Source organism: Martes martes (assembly GCF_963455335.1).
Source record: "Martes martes genome assembly, chromosome: X".
NCBI classification, from domain to species: domain Eukaryota; kingdom Metazoa; phylum Chordata; class Mammalia; order Carnivora; family Mustelidae; genus Martes; species Martes martes.
In genome coordinates this window covers 78,357,073-78,369,968 of record NC_137897.1, presented here as the reverse complement: position 1 = coordinate 78,369,968, position 12,896 = coordinate 78,357,073, and the positions used below count along the sequence as shown (strand labels likewise).

Genomic DNA, 12,896 nt, shown 5'->3' with positions numbered 1-12,896 from the left:
TCTCAGTTATCTGATCACTCTACTGATTTTGCTTTTATATACCAAGGATATTTATATCAGTTATACATGAGGATAACTTTTTATCCTAAGATTTTCATGTGCTTTTTAATGCTGCCTTTCTTCAAATAAGTTTCTTTTCAATAGATGTATATGGCTAAGAATGTAATACTATTCTATGTGTAAAAATATCTGACTAGAACCCTGGGGACAGAGAGCACCAACCTCCAGGTCAGCTTTATTTTTCTCACTTAGTACCTCATCTAAACATTTGCAGTTGTGTTTTTTTTTTTAAGATTTTATTTATTTATTTGACAGACAGAGATCACAGGTAGGCAGAGAGGCAGGCAGAGAGAGAGAGAGGGAAGCAGGCTCCCTGCTGAGCAGAAAGCCCGATGTGGGACTCGATCCCAGGACCCTGAGACCATGACCTGAGCCGAAGGCAGCGGCTTAACCCACTGAGCCACCCAGGCGCCCCTGCAGTTGTGTTTTTGTAGACTATTATGGTTGGATGGATTTCATACATATCTTGGGTATTCCTATTGATTTTAATAACAATTCTTGATTGATATCTGTTTCCATCTTTCTAGGGATTCCTTTCTATGTCAAGGATATCAATACAATATAAGTCATATATGAGGGCAATTTATTCTTCCCAGGTTCTCTTGTGCTCTTTAATGCTGTTTTTCCCTAAGTGGATTGGTTTTAAATTTGAATAGATTTGTATGGCTAAGAAATAATACTGTTCTCTGCCTAAAAATATTTGACTAATACACTAGGGTCACAGAACACTATCCCCAGGTATAATAGAATAAGAGAATATCCCCCACCCTGGTAGCCACACAGCCATGGGGCACACACACAGCCTGGGCTTTAAAGAGAAGTCTACGTATTTGAGTCTCTACCCTACTATTCTCCAAGAGTCACTGACCCTCTTTGGGTCTCCTTTTCTTTCTCTATAGACCAGTGATCAAAATGCAGGTGTTGGATGGATTTTGCAGAGATTCGACATAACATGCAATGCCACTATTTATTGAGAAGAGAATCAGGGATCCTGAGTGGGAAAATGACACAATTGGTCTTTGAGCAGATTAGCATCAGTTAAATGTTGGCTTCCCAGCTCCCAGCAAACCTCCCGCTCAGTCAGAGATTAACTCAGGCTAGAGAAAAAAGATAACAAAGATGGTGAAGATGAAGATGACTACGAAAACAGTTTCTTGTCAGGGCTGTGTTCTCAGGATCCTGGAGGAGTCTGGGTGAGGGTCTCCTATGGGATCATGTGCTTGGCCTGGAGGAAGTGAGGAGAGGGAGTTGGGAGATCAGCAGAGCCAGGAACCTTGAGTCTCCTCCCCAGGCCACCCAGTTTTGGTTCATTTGGCCTGAATTCCTGATCCTCACCTTGCGCCATGTGAGAACCAATGTAGTCCCGGTGGCTGTCATGAAGTTACCTAGTGTGGAGAAAGCACAGGTGACATCCATTAAAAATAAAGCCGGAGACAATCTGACTGCACAGTACCATTGTCCCAGTCTATGCAAAAGGAACACGCCACCACACTGATCACAACTTAGGCAATGGAATGAGCCCTGTGGAAAAACGGAAAAACTCCTGAAACCAAAATGTCTGCCAATAAAGGTACAGGTCCATGGATTTAGGAAAGTAATGAACAACTGTTAAAAAAAAAAAAAAGTGGGCTAGCTAAAAATAAGTAAGTAAGTAAATATACAAATAATTTTAAAAAAAAAAAACTGCTTATCTTATAAGTAGTGAGTGAACTAAATAAGCAAAACAAATTACCTGCAAGTTGACATGATTAAATCTTGGTTCCTCCCAGCTCCCTCCTATCCCCATGTACCCCCAGCACTCACTTCTGAGACCACTGGAGGTTCATCCCAGACTGGGTGGAGAAAGTCTGCCCCATTTCCTGCTGCTTCTGGCAAAGGGTGGGCCAGGAGCTGCAGGAGGGTGCGGGCACTGGGACAGAGGATGTGCTCTGGGTCTCCTTGGGGCTGGCGTCCCTCACAAACAGATTATCATTCACGATGCATAGACTGAAGGGGGAAAAATGGGACCTTAGAAATTGGACAGATTGTCAACCCCACACCCCAACAATGATCCTGCTCCCACTGCCACTCAGCAAGCAAGTTCTTTCCATATCCCTACTGTGCCTGCCACCCAGGTTCCTTGGCTGATACCTCTACTTTTCCTTCACGCTTCACAGAGCCAACCTTTGGAGAGACTGTCTAACCAATTTCACTACATTTATAGGTTTATCCCCAAACCATAGGCAAATTTACACCCATATTTACACTGCCAAAGAGTGGACAGTCTAATATCCGTTTTTCAGAGGAAGTCACTGTGTCACAAAGAGATCATGTGACTTGACAAAAGTCACAAAGCTAGTGAGTGTTGGGATCAGGGAAAGAACCCATAATCTGATTCCAGAGCCGATGCTCTTAATCACTAGGAGACATGATTCCTTGGTTATCCCTGTTGGCTTTTCACAATATCGGAACACCCCGAAGACTGTACCTCCCCATTCACATACCCCATAACTCGTACTGAACTGGGTGTTCCACCCACAACAAAGCACTCACCTGTAATTGCTGACAGGAGTAGCAATGAAGGTCCGAGTGAAGGCACGAACAGAATCCTGAGACATGCCTTCCACTTTAACAATGAGCAACAAACAATACCCCCTTAGCATTCCAACATGCTTTACATACTCACATAGCATTCCCCAGTCAGGGTCTGACTTGACATTCATGCTGAAGGGGACAGTTGTTCTCTGGGGAGTTCAGGGTGTTCTGAATGGGGAAGGCAATCTGTTCCCAGTGACAGGGACCCTACGATGTGCTGGGACCAGTGAAAACCACTTCAAAAGTGCATTTGATGTATTTTTCACAGCTGCTTGAGAGATGGACATCATTAGTTCCATTAACATTTGAGTAAACTTATAGGTTAGGAGCCCAAGGTCACAGAGTAAGGATCTAGGGTCAGAACTGTCCAACTCCACAGACTGTGTGTCTAATGCCCAAGCTGTGTGGGGCAGGCAGGCATAGACCTAGTTCAGACCAGGATGATCTGAGGGCAGAGTGGAGATGGGAGAACACAGCGGGAATAGGAAGAGAAGGGAAGGCACCAGGTAAGCTGGGAGAGTTCTGAGAGGGAGCCCAGGCAGCGGGGAGGGAACAGAGGAGCATCTGGCGAGGAGTTTATACACACACACACACGCACCTTCCTTGAACACCCCGTTGACAGAGAAGCAGAGCATTCTCTCCTGAAACGGAAGAGCCCAGGTGCTAAGTCACCTATACTTCCTACCCACCCATGGCTTTCTGAGGCTGCCCTTGGGAGAAAGAAGGTGCTCACCGTCTGGAACCACATGTCCACCACGAAGGAGCTGAGGTCATGCTGAGTTTTGGGAAGCACACAGAGGGAGCGCATGACGTCACATTTTGTATGCTTCAGCAGCTGAACACGCAGGGCTATGGGGGGAGGAGAAACAAGCAAAGGTCAGGGGTTGCCACACCCTGGGCCCTGTAATTACCCCTGCACACCCCCTTTCCCTGCCCAGTCTTTCCCATCACACACGCACAGGGGTCCTTCAGCTTCTTCATATTCCTGCTTTCCTTGAAGTACTCGCACAGGCTGCTTCTAGCAGAGAAAGAGGAAAAGGAGGTGGTGGTGTGGCCAGTGTGGGTGATTCCAGGAGCTGCCCTGTGTCTGCTGGGGAGCCACAGGGCCCAGGAACAGAGACTGAGCTTTGCTACTCACGGGCCTGGGTCCTTGGGGCTGAAGGGAATGGCCAGGGAGAAGCAGGCCTCTTCGTGGTAGGCACCAAGGAGACCCTGACGGTCTCTGGAGTCGTAGATCAAGTAGTAACTGTGGGAGAGTAATGACGGCAGTCTATCTCTGTGGTCTGGACCCCAGATGAGATTTCAAGACCGAGTCAGCAGTCCTGAGCTTGGGTGGCCTCACCCGTCCTAGCCATCCCCTTCCCCAGATTCCCGGGAGTACTCACTGCTGCAGGAATTGCAGGACTAGACGCTTCAGTGCATCAGATCCAAAGAAGCTTCCCTGAAATCACAACAGTCCTCAGGACCACGGTTGTGCACCACCCAAAACCCTGCTTGATCTGCCCTCCTTACCCTGCAGGTTGGTAACCACTTGTGGGCTGCAATACCAATGCTGGTTGGTGAAGGTGACTCCTGGCTGTCCTGGGGAAAGGAAGAGGGAGTGGGCAGTGTAGACCAGGAGCTAGTGCTGGACAGTCAGGGAAAGGATGGGCCTCGGAGAGGGTGAGGGTCAGAGGCCAGGTGCAAAAGGGCCCTGGAAATTACATGGGCAAGACTACATTTGGGATCACGGTCTTGGGGTCCCTGATGCTCCTGGAGAACGTGGTTGAAGAAGATCTGGAGTCCTTGTTGGGTTCCCACATGGATCTGGACCTCCATGGTGTTTAAGGGTCATGAGAATTGTAACTTCTGCAAGACCTAAATGGCTTCAGGGCTGGTTTGGGGCAGCATCAGTGCCAGTAGAGAAGTCAGTAATCAAGGAATACACCTACCAGGCGTAATACCTTGGGAAACAATTCCAGGATGGAGCTGCAGAAATCCAGACAAAACAGAAAAGTCGGTGAAACTTTGCAGGTGTCCCTCATCATGGGAGCAAGCACACTTACACCTGACACACAGCCCAGTATGTCCCACCTACACTGCAGTGTCCCAGCCTTCCAGCGCCTTTGGCTCCTCCCTTGCAGATGGACCTAGTGGGAAAGCACATACTCTCTTTCCTCCCTCTCTCTGATTCCATTCCGCTGCTCCACCCCTTCCTCCCCCTCCCCCTGGGTGGATCCCACCTAGACTGTCCTGAGTCCCATCTCCAGTGCCACCAGAAGCAACAGTTGAAGCCAGGGCTTCAGGGCTGCCTTCCACTTTCTTGCTCCCTTCCTTCCTTCAGGTCCCCACCAAAGGCTCCAGAGAGAAGAGGCAATGGGGTGGGAGACCAGGGCTCTGCTACCTCACTAGGGGTCCAGCATTCTGTAGGGCCATGAAACCCCCCAGGGGTGGCCCAGGATGCTGGGGCAGGGAGGTGACGGAGGCAAGACCCAGGAGGCAGGGAGGGAGAGGGAGGGGGATGAAGACAGAAGAGGGAGTGAAGGTAGGAAAGGAGAGATGAGAGAGACATAGGGAAGTAGAGACAAAGGAGGGAGAGAAAACAAAGCAAAGGGAAGGGGGAAAAAATGCAGCTCTAACCTGGTGGTGGGGGTCAGGGAGGAAGAGAGGAGAAGGAGGAAATGGCTCCCTGACTACAGTCCTTTCCTTCATCTGCCCTGGCTGGCCCTGGCACCCAAGGTAAGAATGGAAAACAGGCAGGTGTTGGCCTGGGGGCCCACTGCATGCTGGATGAAACTTTGTCACCTGCGTGAGCTCAGTCTGAGCTGGACATGGGGAACGAGGCAGCCACAGGGGCAGGAGAACTACCCCAGAAGGAGTAGAGGGTCAAGCCCCAGGTGAGCAAGGAGCTGAGGGTCTGTGGTCCCCTCTTATGATCACTGCCTTCCCTCCTGTTGGCCCCAGTGCACCTGTGCCTGTCCCAGTTGGTTCTTTGCCTGAGGGATTATAACCATATCCGGCTACCCAGGGCTCCTCTGAAGGACCAGTCAGGATGATGTGCCTTGTGGAGGGAGGGGAGGGGGCAGTGCCTCTGAAAGGCCTGTCCTACTACCCTCTCAAGCACCTCTGCCCTCTGCCTTCCATTCCTGCCTCAGGAAGCCCTCTGCTCACTGGCAGTCACCCACTTCTGGCCCTCAGACTCAGGGAACCCTGGTTTCTCCCAAGGAGGGCCCAGCTCCTGGCCCTGAGTCAGAGGAATGGATGTCATGATGGCAGACCCCCAGGACCTCGGCCCTCAGCATGGGGCAGGAAAGCCACCAAGCCAGCCTGGAATTGGAGGGGGGACACATTTGGTTCAGGAAAAGGAGGGTCCCTCTTAGAACAAGGGAGGGAAGCCCTGCCTCGGCAGGGAGGCAGGAAGTCCTGTCTCAGCATGAGGCCCTGGGTGGGAGGACCCTTGTCAGTCCAGGTCACAGCATGTGGTTCAAGGTGGTCACCCTCGTCCTAGTGAGGAAGGGGAGCCCTGCTTCGTGGATCACGCTTTGGGGAGGGCATGCTAGGGAAGGCTGGGTGCAGACAACCTGCAAACGGACCTCAGACCAGACAAACTGGTGAGCAGGTCAGACGAAGGGAAGGCGATGTCTAAGCACAGGTGAGGGACACAGAGAGGAGAGCATAGGGACTCTGGTCCCCCACCCCTCCCAAAGGAACAGAGCTGCTGCCTCCTCCAAACAGGTACCGTCAGGCATAGTTCAGAGTCCCACGGGGTGACACAGTGTACAACTGACCTTATGTTGGTTGATTTATCAGGGAAGGCCGTGCACAGGGTGCTTCTGTCGGCAGTCATCTCTTCTGGCTGCAGACTTTTGCCCTCGTCCAGCTCCTCTAAAGACATCACCTGTAATTATGGGGAGGAAGCACATGGAGCAGAGAAAGATGGCCAGGATGACCCTGCACACCCAGCCCTTCCCTTTTCCAACAAATCCACTTCCTTGACTCTTGTCACCATCCCATGAGCACTCCCACCCTCCTTTCAAAGAAGGATCTGGGTACCACACCTCACCTCACTGTTGGAGAGGTTCGAGTTCTTAATGCCAGTGGCATTCTGCACAGTGTCAGACAGGCCATCCAGCTGGCAGGGTGTCTCATTTCTCAGGTTCGAGGGTAAAAGCTATGGTGAGGGAAAAGTTAGAGTGAGGAACTCAACAGCGGATATCTGAGACCAATCTGCCTCTTCTACCTAATCTCTCCCAACTTCACCACCAGTCTCGGCACTGGCTCTGAGTCCTCTCACCTCAGGCATGTTCTTCTCATGGGTCTGCAGGGAGGCAGCCATGCTGTGTCTAGGCTTTGGTACCATTTCAATATCATGGGTGATCAAGTCTCCGAGAAGCCAAGAGGAGGGAATCAGAGGGCTGAGAGAGGCCCAGCTGGTACAGCTCCAGCACCAGCCCCTCCCCACGTTACCATCCCTAAATCTCCTTTCCAGACAGGCTCCTCTGCCCTCACTTGCCCTGGGATCACTGCTGTAGACATACCAGGGGCAAAGCAGACTCTCTGGATGTTAAGAGATTGCTGGGAGCCTCCATATCATTTGTTCATGGTCAGCTGCAGAGTTAGAGATGGGGTCAGTGGCTCTGAGTATTTGAGGTGGAGATGGGGTGCAATAGGTATTTGAAGAAGATGTGGGCCTGGATGTGGGTGCACAACTAGTCTTGAGTCAGCATTACCTTTGTCTGCTCCACCTTTACTGACTTCAGCTCCTTCTGCACAGAGTTGGGTGTGTCAGAGGGGTAGATAAAGATAGAGATCTGTAGGGAACCCAAGAGGGGCTGGGTAAGTACCAGGAAATCTGACACAAGACCTTGCCCCTCTCCTGCCCTCTTGCCCCTAACTAGCCCCAGTCACACCCTTGACACGCACCCTTTCATTAGCTTCATCCCAGATCTTGCCGTTGACATTCTTCAGTGCAAAGGCAACGCTGGCATCCTCAACAAAGAACTGGGCCTGCATTCTCTCATAGTGAAACTATAGGGAGAATGGCAAGAGAAAAAAATAATATGAAACCCCAGTCACTACTCATCTGCCCTGTTTCTTCTCATCTGCTTCACTGTTTTCTCTTACCTCAACTGGGGTGAAGGGGACACTGCATTGTCCCTGAATCAGATCCAGCAGCCACTTCTCATCATATTTGATGCCGAATGGAATCTAGGATCCAGAGATGGGAGAAAAGATGGGAGAAGAGATTGACACAATGGAATCCAAGGTTAAGATAAGACCCAACCATGTCTTGCTTTCATGCCTTTTTTTGGGGGGGGGGCGGGGGAGCTATGAAATAATTTCTTTTTTTTTTTTTTTAAAGATTTTATTTATTTATTTGACAGACAGAGAGCACAAGCAGGCAGAGAGGCAGGCAGAGAGAGAGGAGGAAGCAGGCTTCCCACTGAGCAGAGAGCCCGATATGGGGCTCGATCCCAGGACCCTGGGATCATGACCCGAGACGAAGGCAGAGGCCTTAACCCACTGAGCCACCCAGGTGCCCCAATGAAATAATTTCTTATGATAAGATGTTATCCATCATTGCAAACTTTTGTACCAGACATGGATTTCCTAAATGACCTTTCTTTCCATTCAAACACCTTTCTTCAAATAATCAACTTAAGATGTTTAACATATACTTCCTTTTATAAAGTCCCAAGTGATCCTAGCTCAAGGCAGGATGCCTCAGCCTGCTTCTCCAACAGGGACCCCGGAGACTCCTACTTCTTCAGCAGGGACCCCAGAGACTCAACCTCCTCCCACACTCAGCTAGAGATAAACTGAGCCTTCCAGTGTGGAGTTGCTCCATCTCCTTGGCTGTAGTTTCCTCTGCTCTTAGACAACTTACCTGATTCTCCCTGTTGTCAGTCTGTTCCCTTTATACTGCTTTTCTGAGTCTGCCCTTACTTGATCTAGGGTGTTAACTAGGATGTTAACATATGTGATGTAGAAAATGTGACGATGCTAGTAGTAAAAAATGCCGACTACCCACTCCTCTGCCCCCAGAAAAGTACCTAGCATCTCTACATGAGTCCAACACAATTCCCTCTGTTCACCTTCTTCTACACATTCAGTCCATTTTGCCAGGATACTCACAATGATCTTGAACCATTTCCCTGTGATCTCATCCTGCTTCTCCTGCTCCATTCTTCTCTCTGGAGGCTTTTGCTCTCCCTCCATGTTAGTCTGGGTTTGGTCTTGTTTCTGAGAATTGCCTCTCCGATGACATGGTGGAACGGCATAGGGAGCGCTGTGGGGAAGTGGAGAGAAGGAAGTAGTCCACACGTGCTCAGAAAGTCTTCCATTACACGTTCACCCCACTGATACCAGGGTACAATAAAGTTTGCTCAACCATTAACCTGATTCTATCATTCTTCACTCTTCCAGGTTGGAGAAGAGAATGACATATTCTACCTCAGGCCTATGCACTCCACTGGCTGGTACATTTCAGCTATGCTGACTGGTCACTTACTATCTCACTCGGGTGCTCATGTGAGCGCCATTTGTTGCTGGATCTCCATCTTGTTGCTGGTGGGATGAAGGATGAATGCCAGAACTAATTTGTTCAGACCAGTTGTTGTATCTCCTTCGGTAAATACCCCAGCATCTTGTTCTTCTTTTTAAGGGGTTACCTACATCATTATGCCCTGAAATTGAGAACAACACATCAGTGGTCCCCAAACCACAAATGGTTCTGGGGAAATATCATGGCTAATGAAGAAACATCACTGACTTTATCATCTAAAATCAAATAGAGCACAGTGCCAAAAAGTTTGACAAACTTCTCTGTAGTTCCATTTCGTGGAAGATGAGAGATGGGGAGCACTTGCGGCCAAGAAGAACACAAGCACAGAAGAAAGGGTTTGGGCCTAGGGTTTCATCTGTGACATTAGCCCTTGCTCTGCCCTTTTCAGGCTGGGTGACCTGGGACAAGTTGCCTGTCATCTCTAACTCACAGTTTCCTCCTCTGCCCTAGGGGGATAACAAAATCCCCCCTGGAAGTTTGGTGTTATGGTTCAAGGGCCAAAGGTGAGTTCCTGCCTGAGGAAAGAATTAGAGAAGTGAAAGTTAGATCCGATGACAATATCCAGAAAAGCCAGGAGAGACACAACATGGAGAATGCCAAAAGAGAGAAGGAGAGAATTAAGGGAGATGTAGAGAGCATATCGAGCACATGCTTCATTTGAGACCTGGAATGAAGGAGAGGGAAACATGGAGAAGTGTCATTTGAAGCAATCTTGCTTGAGAACTTTCACAAAGTAGCAGGATAATCAAGTCAGTATAACAGTACTAATAGGCGACAAAGTATGCTTTAAGGAAAAACATTCCTAAGGAAAAGATGTGCATTTCACAGTGGCGTTAATGTAGCAGAACTGGGGAAATTTGTGACCAGAAGTCTCAAACTAAAAGAAATATTAAAGGTTCTTCTTCAGGTAGAAGAAATACGATCCCAGACTGAGGCACAAAGATGCAGGAAAGAAAGACTAGTAGCATTTGTGAATATGTAGGCCAGTCTAAATGAGTATAGACTATGTAGCACCAGGACACTAATTTCTTCTAGGGATTTAAATATACACACCAATTCATGGCAAATTCATGGCAAAACACTGGGAGGGTGCGGGGCGCCTGGGTGGCTCAGTGGGTTATAGCTGCTGCCTTCGGCTCAGGTCATGATCCCAGCGTCCTGGGATCGAGCCCCGCATCGGGCTCTCTGCTCAGCGGGGAGCCTGTTTCCTCCCTTCTCTCTCTGCCTGCCTCTCTGCCTACTTGTGATCTGTCAAATAAATAAATAAAATCTTAAAAAAAAAAAAAACAGCACTGGGAGGGTGTGAGTGGAATCAGTGTTCCAAGGTTCCTTCACAGTCTGAAGAGCTTTAAGGAAGTAATTTACATAAGACCATGAAAAGGCAAAAAAAAAAAAAATAATACATTATAGTCTTAAGGGTAAATGCTACAAGAATGGCTAAAGAGTGTTTAACTGCCCAGCCAGTATATATATATATATATACTTATATATATATGTGTGTGTGTGTGTGTATACATGTATATATACATACATGTATGTATACATACATATACACATGCATACATACACACACACACACACACACACACATATATAGGGTGCCTGGGTGGCTTCGTCAGTTAAGGGTCCAACCTTTTAAAAGATTTTATTTATCCATTTATTAGAGAGAGAGAGAGAAAGAGAGAAAGAGATGAGGGGGAGGGGAGGGGCAGAGTGGGAGGGAGAGGGAGATAATCTCAAGCAGACTCCACACTGAGCAAGAAGCCCAACTCGGAGCTCCATCTCACAATCCCGAGGTCATGACCCCAAGATCATGACCTGAGCCGAATCCAAGAGTTGACACCCAGGCGCCCCAAGGGTCTGACTCTTGATTTCAGCTCAGGTCATGATCTCAGGGTTGTGAGATCAAGCCATTCTCTCTCTCCCTCTCCCCCTAGCCCTCCCCACCCCTATCTCCCTCTAAAAGAAAATATTAAATCATTTCAAGGAAAGGAGAGGAAAAGGGCATTACCACAGGCAGAAATAAATGTGCAGTTAATATGGTATACAGAAACCAAGTTATATCTATATTTACATTAAAAGTTTCAGACTGGATATTCCAAATAGAAAGATAGGTATTACAAGATTGGAAAGAAAACATTCCATCCAATGCTCCATAAGGAGACACATGCAAAATTTAAGGATTTAGAAAATTTGAAAATAAAACTAAAACTTGGCAAAATGTATACCATTTACACACTAACCTACTGAAAGCTGTTATACCCATATTACTAAAGGGAAAGGTATTCTTTCAAGGAAAAAAAAAAAGCATTACTAGAGAAAAGTGGGAGATTTTGTTGTGATGAAAGCTTCAATGCAAAAAGAAGCCACTAATACAGAATTCTAAATTTGTGTGCGTGTCTTAACACAGAGCCAAAACATGCAAAGCAAGCATGACCGTAAAAGGAGAAATGGATAAATTCACGATTACAGGGGAAAACACCTCCTTGAGTGACATAAAATGGCAGATATAAATTCCACTAGGTGGAGGTTTTAAAATGAGAATTAAGTAAATTAATAAATTTGCTTAATTGGCATGGAACAGTGCACATAACCACTACTCATGGAACATTCCAGAATTGGTCATATGCTGGGCTATAAGGCAAACCTCAAGAAATGTCTATGGAGGTAGTACCAACTTACCCTGAATAGTTGATGTAAGAGTCAAGAGTAATGGTGGGTTCTCTGCCCCTCCCCAACCTCTAGTATGTATCCAAAGAATGTTAATTTTCACCACCACCACCCCCTCCCCACCCCCTTTGCCTCCCACCCAGCCAACCTAGAAGACCCTCCCCACTCTCCAAACTCTGGACCTGTGAGGATCACATAAGTCAGGTCTATCCCCTCAACCAGTGGGGTGGTGGGGGAAATTCACATCAGCCATGACCACTTCCACAGAAGAGGAGGTTTTCTATGTGGAACCAGGATGGGAATGTCAGGACCCAACAGCCCATTTCCTCGAGTCAGCCTGGCCCCTCTCCACACTTCCTTTTAATGGGGGTTGGCTGGGTATCCGGTGGGTGGGGGAAGGGACCCAGAACCCCTCATACCCTCTGGGGACCTGAGACCAAGGCCTCATGCTGACCAACTCACCCATGGTGTGGACTGAAGGCAGTGACCCGTCACCAATGTCCTCCCAAGTTGCTTGTGAAGAGAATCCGTGGGGTCTGGAGCTGGATGTTTGGAGATGATCAGGGACGGCTGCTGAGGAAGGTGAGAGCAGGCCACAAACCACTTTGTCAGCATCACACAAACAAGAAGGAGTCCTTACAGGAAGTCCCTTCCTTAAAGGCATGGAGAAGAGAGCATTGGCTGCCAGAGGAGGCTTTACTTCATATAATTACTGTCCCCTGAATTTGTTACCAGCCTACCAGGGAACTGTTTCCAACTGAATCAGCCCTGCAGAAAAGGCCAACTAGAATCAAGAGGGGTGGGACCCAGGTATCTGCAGCTACAAACAGGGAACTCTGTATGCCAGGCTCTGTATCCACTGCAACACATCTTGTTCCCTCATTCAGCAAACCCAGAGAACTCTGAGTGCCAGCTATAGGGCAGACTCTGGATTTGCTACATTGCATCTGTTCTGTCATGGATTCCTCACGAAGGGACTCTGATATCAGCTTTGCAAGTTTGCTGTGACTTAATGAGGCGCCAGAGCTTGTTTGGAGTCATTCAGATG

General features: G+C 48.2%; 1 protein-coding gene across 1 annotated transcript; it reads right to left on the bottom strand.

The window, feature by feature from the left end:
- Positions 1–1,859: 1,859 nt before the first annotated feature.
- On the bottom strand, positions 1,860–12,512 carry NXF3 (nuclear RNA export factor 3; the record flags this gene model as incomplete). The annotated part of the gene is made up of 17 exons (XM_080795540.1): positions 1,860–2,046; positions 2,593–2,665; positions 3,233–3,275; positions 3,368–3,483; positions 3,594–3,652; positions 3,773–3,880; positions 4,020–4,075; positions 4,147–4,215; positions 4,566–4,602; positions 6,402–6,511; positions 6,677–6,784; positions 7,344–7,424; positions 7,537–7,641; positions 7,738–7,821; positions 8,749–8,902; positions 9,125–9,299; positions 12,311–12,512. The coding sequence occupies 17 exons, from the start codon at positions 12,510–12,512 to the stop codon at positions 1,860–1,862; spliced, it is 1,767 nt and encodes a 588-aa protein (XP_080651666.1).
- Between the last annotated feature and the right edge of the window lie 384 nt (positions 12,513–12,896).